This window comes from Periplaneta americana, chromosome 8 (assembly GCF_040183065.1).
Source record: "Periplaneta americana isolate PAMFEO1 chromosome 8, P.americana_PAMFEO1_priV1, whole genome shotgun sequence".
NCBI lineage: Eukaryota > Metazoa > Arthropoda > Insecta > Blattodea > Blattidae > Periplaneta > Periplaneta americana.
In genome coordinates, this window is record NC_091124.1 from 165,948,070 (window position 1) to 165,958,240 (window position 10,171).

General features: G+C 37.2%; 1 protein-coding gene across 2 annotated transcripts in view; it reads right to left on the bottom strand.

The window, feature by feature from the left end:
* G9a (histone-lysine N-methyltransferase G9a) overlaps positions 1-6,834 on the bottom strand; it is a 184,620-nt gene extending 177,786 nt beyond the window's left edge. For both annotated transcript variants that reach the window (XM_069834023.1, XM_069834022.1), the window contains exons 1-2: positions 6,746-6,834; positions 3,936-5,741 (exon numbers count right to left, since the gene is read on the bottom strand). In XM_069834023.1, the coding sequence (XP_069690124.1) occupies positions 3,936-5,538 (1,603 nt within the window). In that variant the 5' untranslated portion in view covers positions 5,539-5,741; positions 6,746-6,834. The remainder of the gene's footprint in view (positions 1-3,935; positions 5,742-6,745) is intronic.
* Positions 6,835-10,171: the final 3,337 nt, after the last annotated feature.

A 10,171-nucleotide genomic window follows, 5' to 3' on the forward strand; every position in this document is an offset into this window, starting at 1 on the left:
CTTAGCAAGTCATGTGTCACCTCTTAAACAGGTGCAATAAAATTACTGATATTGCATTGCATATCACTGAAAAATAGCATCTGGGAAAACATCACTTCCATGTCTCGATAGAAACTGCAGCAAGTCATGTTCCACCTCTTAAACAGGTGCAATAAAATCACTGATACTGCACTGCATATCACTGAGAGCAAGTTGTCTGCATAATCAGAATCTATGGGTGACTCGAGTAATGGAGCCGGGTTGTTGCATGCATTGCAGTTCCTTAAAATCTATTTACCCAGTAATATGAAATTAAAATATTAGAACATAACTTGATCTTGTTTCCATTTCAAAATATTAGAACATAACTTGATCTTGTTTCCATTTCATCAATTTCTATCACTGCTCATGCATTACACATCCTTGTAGTGGTTTATTCCTTGATTACACTATTATATACATTATCTGCATAGGACGTTAATGTCCAATAGTCCTACACAAAGGGGTGTTCCTTTGTACTGACAATAGGACAAATGTATATACAACAGGCATGATCATTTAAAAGATTCGCCGTTTTTTTTTTCAGAGGAGGACTCGAAGGTTAGCACCTCAGCCTGAGATTTATTGTGCAATCTCCTTATATTGTGAGATGATTGTTGAATCCTTAGAACCCCATTCCTGTGAGTACAGATTCACTGCTTGGTGCCATCTTATCGATACAGCATCCAGTTCTGACAGAGTCCACGTAGGCAGAGACGCCCCTCTATCTCCTTGTAATGTTCTCTGCCACCTCCTCAGAATCAATTGCATCTGTTCGCAATTCGAGTATTAAGTCTTGCTGCATTCTTTATTGGTCTGAAGATATGACTCACCAAGGTGTCATATGTCCGAGGGAGCTACACTCCCTGGTCTGCCGTAGGGAGCTATGAAAGCTCCTACGCCTCCCTGGAATGTGTGCAGCTCCCCCAGACAGATGACATCTGTAGGCGAATCATGTTATCACATCTGCCTGATGTCCTGGTCGATCTGAAACTACTGAAGATGATATATGAAACTGAAGTTAATGAAGGTAAAACGAATCCACGGTCCAATGCCGAAAGTTACCCAGCAATTAGCAATTATTCTGCTTCAAGGATTGAGGGGAAGATGATATATGAAACTGAAGTTAATGAAGGTAAAACGAATCCACGGTCCAATGCCGAAAGTTACCCAGCAATTAGCAATTATTCTGCTTCAAGGATTGAGGGAAAAACCTGAACCAGGTGACTTGTCCTAACCAAGATTTGAATTGTTGTTTTCTAATGCCAGGCATTTGACAATAAAGTCATTTGACCTCTTGCACTCCAATATTTGAATTTGAGCCCACTTCACAGTCAGACATGCTAATCATTACTCCACAGTGGTGGACCAAGATTCACCAATCTTCTTTTCTAATGTGAACAATTTTACAGGTATGCTAACCTACCAGAGATAAAGGGGTGCAAAAATTCTTGATAGGTTATATAGAACCATGAAATTCGTCAGACCTGAAAACAGCTTACTTTTTCTTTAACTCCATAACTCTTTATTTTACTCCTCCCACTGTCACAAACAATATATGCGATCTAATAGCACAAAATTAATTCATAATGATAATTTTCATGATCATACGCAATTATTGTATATTTACACTTGAAACATGAGTTTTGTCATAGGTTTCGTTACAGCAGGTTTGGCACTTTCCACCATGATTTTTATTACAATTAACACCATATGAGTAAAAAGGTATTGTATTATTATATAGTTACCTTTGTCGCTATGTGAACTAACAGACTGGTGCATGGATACTAACTTCACTCGATCAAGTTATATTGGGTTGTGCTGGGTCAGGTTAGGACTATAGTTAGTGCTGTTTATTGTGTTTACATACTGTATATGAGCACAAACATTCTCTTACATTTCAACATCGGGTCAATGTAGAGTATCCACCGCCCACTGAACGAATATTGGTTAAACGAGCGTTGAGCGACTTCCACAGATTTTGGAATAGACACTGACGCACTTAGGTTAGGTTAGTTTAGGCTTTTATTATCCCGTCAAGATGAAGGTGAAAGCGATTAAGTGTGATTTTTTTGTTTTCTATGTTGGCAGTTCAAGTGCGTCGGTGTCTATTCCAAAATCGGCGGAAGTCGCTCAACACTCGTTTCACCCGAATATTTCACACTTTTATCACTGCCAATGTAGCGCTATAAACCAATTTTCGCAAATCTAATGTAAAAGACTGCCTACACAAGCAACAAGTTACACTAAATGTTTAGGATTAGTGTAAAACTGGTCTATGTCTCCTATAGTGGGTGGGACATAAGTAACATTCACCCAACATCGTAAGTAGGCCTAAGTGTAAATGTATTTGTGGAAGAATAAGTAACACTGCAATTAAAATTACATTACGTTTCATTAATTTGGCTTAGATTGGAATGGTTTCAATTAGGGCTTATGTCAGAGTTGCTCAGTAACCTACCAACGGAGTAAAATGATAATTCTCAGTCACTTATTTTGTATATGGGAAGTATTTATCATGGGTTCATGTAAAATAGACTCCAAGAACTGCTGACGTACAGGAAAAGTAAATACCGGTAGGCCTACTTAAGAAATCAGAAAAGAGGAACTTTGCAGAGATTAACATAAAAAAAATACTACTACTATGTGGCAAACCAAATAATATAATGGTAATTATGCACAACAACTACAGAACCGATTTAAAATTTTCTCTTTTCCCAAAACCCTACATCTTTACTCCCTTTTTCAAAAGAACTTAAAAACAGAAGTAGGAAAACAACGTAAATCGCAATAACCCAATATAATTTTTTTTTATCTAAACCCGTAATTTTTCAACTCTTTTTCAAAAAGCCAAACATACGTAGCAATAACCTAAACTAACCTAACCAAAATATCCACACAGAGACAATCAATTTCACAAATGCATCAGTCCATGTCAAACATGATCAACCTTACCTTAATGGGCACGCTTCCGAACAGGGGCAGTTGTATTTCTCTAAGGTTAGAGCCCAGTTTAGGTGTATGTATTAATCGAAAATTAGGGGCTAGAAAATATTGAGAATAGGACCCATGTTTATATGACATTTTTTTCGATTAATACACACACACCTAAACTGGGCTCTAACCTTAGGGGATATGCCGCTGCCCCTATTCGGAAGCGCGCCCCCAATTAAAAATACATAACGCTTTAGCCAATCAAATCACAATACATTAAACATTATGCACTCAAGAACATAGTCTTAGACACGAGAAAAAAAAACAAGTTCCAATTATTCTTAATATTGAAAAAAATCTACTCATCCTCAACCGTAACTGACCTACACATAATTTACACGTACTAATCAACGAAATTCAATACTGAACACTACCAAACCACCAAAAATAACAAAATTGCTTCTGTAGTTGTTCTGCATAATAATAATAATAATAATAATAATAATAATAATAATAATAATAATAATAATAATAATAATAATAATAATAATCCGTGGCGCTACAGCCCGTGAAGGGCCTAGACCGACCAGCTGGCTGCTGGCCTCACACCCACATGCCGAAGCAGAGGTGGACGATCATCCAACCAGAATGGAGGTATCGTGTGGTTAGCACGATGATCCCCCCCAGCCGTTATAGCTGGTATTCGCAACCGGATTTCGCTACCTATCGTAGCTCCCCAAGTGCATCACGATGCTGGGTGGGCACCGGTCCCATACTGGCCGAAATTTCATGAGAAAATTTCTTCCCCCATGAGGAATCGAACCAGCGCGCATTCCGTAACGTGAGTTCTAGGCAGGATGCCTTAGACCGCGACGCCACGGCGCGGGATGTTCTGCATAATTACCAATATAATAAATATGTACACAAGTAACATTTTCAGCAAAATAGTGCAACAAAAATATTAAAGACAGAAATGAACTCACCACAAACGTCCGCACTAGGGAACTCGGAGGCATGGCTCTTAGCAATTGGATCAGCACACTCCAGCTGCTCCTGCTGAGCTGGAACGACAGCAGTTGGCTGTTCCTCAGGCAGCACCACGGCCTCATTTGTCTCCTCAGGTTCTGAACTTTTTTTGTCTACACTTCCAGAGTTGTTACTATTGTTGCTGCTCCTATTGACCTTAATCTGACGACGAGGGGGCTTCGTCCTCCTCACATTATTCCCAGTAAACGAATATCTTAGACCTCTGTATGGACGATAACGACGTTTCCCGGTTTTTGTATAGGTCTGCGCGCTCTGGACGTGACTTTGCGGTTTCATGGTTCCCTTCACGCCTGCCTCAGCTTTGTTTGTTAGTTGACCCGACACTGCTTTAGCTGGTGTTTCTCCATTTGTATTAGAATCATCAGACTTGCTCGATTTTAGGTTTTGTTCGTTCTGAGCACTTTGCTGAGCAAGTCTTGGGGACTTGGGGTGGGGTGGAGGAGGTCTGGCTGGAGATTTGGAAGTTCTCGCCGCAGCAGCTTGATTCCTCTCCACGGGACTAAGTCGAGGGGATCGGTGTGTTGTCACTTTGAGATTCCGCGCAGCACTCGACTTATCCTCGCCTTGACCCAGATTGCTAAACGACTTCTCTTTACGGGCTATCGCACTCTGCAGTACAGACTCTCTCGGAGAGTCTTTTGAACGCCGTCTTGCTGAACGTTTAACACCAGTGGGTTCTTCAGCACTTGCTTTAGCAGCAGCTGCTTGGCTCCGTAACGAACGTTTTCCTGACAGTTGACCAGAGGAAGTGACAATTGTAGATGTTTTTACTGTTGTTGCTGCAATAGTAGTACTTGTAGCAGTGGTAGTAGTAGCAGCAGCAGCAGAAGTTGGAGCAGTGACAACAGTAGTAGTGGCAGTAGTAACAGCAGCTGTAGTAGTAGGAGTAGAAGGAGCAGCAACAGGGGTTGTGATAATGTCACCACAAGACTCGCCACCAGATTCAGAGTTTAATAATCTCCAGTCATCTTGATTGATTGGTTCATTTTCTTGTACAATTTTTACTTTTGTTTTTTTATTCATTTCAGGTGATTCCTCAGGAGTTTTCAATGTTATTACAATCCGAGGTTTGGCATCAGTATTGTCAAACGCACTTCCGTTCTTAGAAGAATCACTCTGCACCTCTACACTTTCGTTCGCTTCGTTTTTAGTCTCCTTTGTATTGCTAACAGTAATGTCTTCGACACCATCTTGGATACTGATTTCGGATTCCTCATCTGCTTGATCTTCAAGTTTTTTCGCTTCGCTATTATCAGATTCGTCTTTCACGGACTGTGCATCATCTTTCACTGACTGAGATTCATCATCAGTTGTTGCTTTGCTTGTTCGACCACTTTTATCTTTCTTCGTATTTTCAACACTATTCACAGTATTAACTTCTCTGTTGAATTCACTTTTCATTTCCCCAAGGATGGTCTCAATTAAACCTATGCCCACTTTACTAGTCTTAGTTGAATTTCGGTCAGAATCCAATATAATACATACAGATTTACCATTTTGACTGTCATTTCCGTCACTACTGCTATCAATTTGGCTCATTTTTAAATAAATGTGAAGACGTTTCTTCAATTACTAATACCGGTATCGTTATCTCAGCAAACTTCGTCACTGGTATAGGTTAATCTGTAAAACTAGAATATTTTCTTGTCATCTTCACACTTTTTGTAGCATTTATGCCAGGAAATTAAATAAATGTTGTCTTCTGCATGAAAATAATACTGTCATAGTTAAAGCTCACTGACCTGAAACAAAGTAAATTCAAAATAAGATAATTAATAATCGCATTCAGAAGAGGGGTTAGTAGCTTGGGCATTTTCTATTATGCTTACTCTGATGAATATAAAGCAGTAAAAAGTTCAAGCTACACATCTTTCATAATCCATCATTCCTTTCTCCTTCATTTAAAAAAATAATGACATAGCCTACTCATGTCAACTTTTATTGACAAGTCATTCACAACTTGTGTTGTCATAAACTTATACTGCAACATAATTATTGTTAGAATAAAATTTGAAGAAATTAAGGAAACTGCGAGTAGTTTTCAAAAACTTCTGTCCTATAGATGACACGACGATCAAATCAAATGTAAATTGCATCTATAGCTTCCAAATACTTTGTGTTGAAATCACAAGTGTGTTTTCAACTTAATAGAAATAATATACACACACAAGCGCGCGCGTGAAATTTCAATTAACTGAGAATTGAAACTAACATAGGCTAAATTGAATATACACTTAAGTGTTTGCCCTCAGTCCTGATGTCAACCAAGAAGAAACACCGTTGAGTTTATTGGAATTACGCCTCCTTACTGTTTCGTTGAAACTTATCATATATGTAACTACTGCAAGCCAGAAATTGTTTTAAAATGTAAATACGTGCTGTAACACACACAATAAAAATAATACTTCTGTTCGCACTATACTCATGACATGTCATTCACACCAAACATAGCATAAACCATTCAACTAAAAATATAAATGAATTGTGGATAGAAAGAACACTGGCATATAATACGACTGAATACAGAGCATTTTTAAATCTGATGAAAGACTGACTACCGGCATGACCTTAAAATTATCGTGAACTACTGAACTTAGCTTTCGTTGGCGGTTACTCTGTGTTCAAAGGTTATGTTCGTTTATCAAAACAAACAGAATTTTCAGTTTTCATTTTAAAACTTGTACGTAGCTACATTATCACCACTAACTCAAAGCTAATAGATATAAAAAGCATCTGTTTCTCGTACCAATTTCCTTCATTGCATTTAACATTCGTATACAATTTCAACCGCCACAGAGGACGCTCCAACTGTTCCCGTTCCAACTGTACACAAATTAGAGATGGGTAAAAAATAACACAACAGTTATTTTGGAACTGTTCCGATCTCGGAACTGTTGCAAAAATGAACAGTAGGTCGGAACCTCCTGTTCCGAAATAACAGTGTTCCGACTCCGAGCTGCTCACTTGCCCAGCTGTTGCGGGCTCGCAGTACCGCGTTGCACAGGGTATGTTCCGACTCTCTCGGAACTGTTGCAAAAATGAACAGTAGGTCGGGACCTCCTGTTCCGAAATAACAGTGTTCCGACTCCGAGCTGTTCACTTGCCCAGCTGTTGCGGGCTCGCAGTACCGCGTTGCACAAGGTATGTTCCGACTCCGAGATAACAGTCGGAACGTCGGAGCTTGTTCCGATGAACCGACAGCTGCAGTTACACTGTTCTCGTTGTTCTTTATGTTATACTTGGAACTTCGTTGGATGAAGTTGGTACTTGAAACTCTCACGTGGTTGGAGGGGGGCGCATGGAAATTGAAATCCTTGCGGTGGCGCGAACTTTAATATCAACATTTGTAAGACTGGCCAATCATCTGTAATGTTATAGTAAGTATTTAATAATCTGTAATATTCATTCCCGCTTTATGGTTTATTTCACCATTAGTTGACTAATTCTGTTTTATAAACATTCTACAAAGTCATAAAGTACGCATACTATTATTAATTCATTGATCAGCTGATTCTATACAAAGGTTAAAGTCGTAAATGGTAATGAGTGGTTTAGTTACAATGTCTGTATGTCGTTTGTTGAGGTTAAGTCTGACAAGCACAAGTTTTTGTGCTATCTTCTCTGTTATCAAAGAACGACAAAAATGTTGTAGCATTATTTGTTGGAAACTACCCATATAAGTACTGATTTGGAGAGCGAGGTTTAATGCGAAGTTTAAATTACACTTTGGTAAAGATGCGATTCCAACATTTTACTAACCCACTGCGGGGTTTCCAGGTTTCAGTACTGCCAATATATATCTTTTTTATTTATGAAATAGTAATATTTATTATTATTAATTATTATTATTATTATTATTATTATTATTATTATTATTATTATAACTGCATTAAGAAAAGTAAAAATAAAAATTAATGATTTGTTTTTTTTTTATTATGTAATAGAGAGAAGAGAAATTACATACCATATGTTTTAAATGTTATGTTATTTTTTTTAGTTGGCTACCATGTCTTTATAACTTTATGTACGAAAACAAAGTGTTGTATTCTGTCCTTGTAGTCAACAGCGGTTTAATTACTAACATTAAGCTTTTGAGTTCTGTCCGCATGCACAGCAATTTTCCAAAATCGATTCGAATGTGCATTGCAGTGCCATCTATAGATAAGAATGTGTACTATGTCATGCCTATGAGTGCTCCAGTGTGAGCAGCATGGTAAAGAGGGAGGGTACTGTACCGTTCGTTTGAACGACTCAACGACTCCGACTCATCACCACTGGTGACTGTTATTTCGGAACTGTTATTTGGAACATAGTATTTTTTCGGAACCGGAACAGTCGGAACTGTTCCGGGAAAAGAACAACTTCGCCCATCACTAACACAAATACACACCACACACAACAAGTAAATGTAGCACCGAATCGACGGTCAGGGGGAAATATTCTATTTGCGATGTTGGTCATGGTTTATAGAGATACACGGTTATACGAATAATATGAATATTTCTAACAAATAGAGAGCTAAGATTGGTCAAAATATATCAATCGATCGTCTACATATAGCAGCCCTAGGAAGTTTGATATAAATGGGGAACGAATACAACACTGAAAAAAAAATCACTATTATAAACAGCGGCGAACACAGAATTTGGTTCTGGAGGGGAAGGAGGGTTGACTTTATTTTAAAAAATGGGTATAATACATACGGTAACAAAATTTTTAATTTGTCATTATTTATAATTACAGTTCGAATGAAACAGAACTTTACTTGTCCTTGGACTAAATAGGTCTCCAACTAAAGAAAACAGAAGTCCGTTTGCTGCTGTGTCCATAATATTATCAAAGATATTATCACAGTCTAATATATATAGTCACGAAGTCAATACTTACTAAATATTCAAACATAGGTTGTTGCTCACCACCAGGATCGCTACTATCGCCTCATCACAGACACTTTCCCTAGCAAACGATAAAATGTATTGTATAATACTTTCGATATCGTGTTCTTTTGGAAAAATTAACATCTTCCTTCCACTATTGAAATATGAAGGTTTACATATTATTTTCATATATATATATATATATATATATATATATATATATATATATATATATATATATATATATATATTATAAACTCACCTTCCCGGATCTTTCGGAAGAAGGATAACTCTAACCTATTTTTCTTACAATTTATAGTACTGCAAACGTCTCCTTGTCCCATATTATTATTCAAATTATTATATTTTAGCCATTTACAGTTATTACAACCGATAACTAACATTTCACAGTTTACATAGCTTTTCACAAAAATGCGAAATACGGCACAGTCAATGACTTTTAGACCTAGAATGTCTGATCGAGTTTTCTGTTTCGGTGTATGGAGCTCAGTGTAATATCATATTATAACGTTATTGCGTATCATTGCTAGTGTAATGTGTCCATAAGTTCAGTTTACTTCTTGTTGCATAATATGTTGCAGAAATAATTACAAAACTGTGTTATTTTAATGTGAAGAGAATTTTACATGTTAACAAATCTGTTCGCCTCAACATTTTAAGTTTAGAATGGAAGCCATTTTGAGGTTTAATAAAAAATAATTCATGTTGAATCTTTCGTACACTACTTTTAACACTTGAATATAAATAATTGAGTAAATGGCGATCTTACTCCTGTTATTTATGTAAGCATATCTGGCTTACAGCTGTTTCGGTGCTACTTGACACCATCCTCAGAGCCTACATAATTAACACGAGTAAGATCGCCATTTTATCAATTATTTAAAAAATAATTTATCTTGTGATGTCAATTTAGCACATCTACCTTCCTTAATGTTAGACAAAACATTTACCATACCACTCCTATGAAATTAGTGTACGTACAGTTGTGTTACTTCGTCTCTTAAGTAGTAGATAATTGCGAATTTAGGAATATAAGTTAAATATAGTAAACATAACCTATAATTTTCATATGAATGGCACGGCATTGGAGATCAATAAATTTAGACAGAAAGGGGCAATTGGTACAGTAAACATAACCTATAATTTCAACATATCTAAATATCCGTGCGGTGCATTTGAAAATTATTGAATCGTGCATAAATGAATGTACAAGAATATTTAATCGAAATAAAGGCAGGTATTACACATACGAACAACGTAATTTTCACACCATA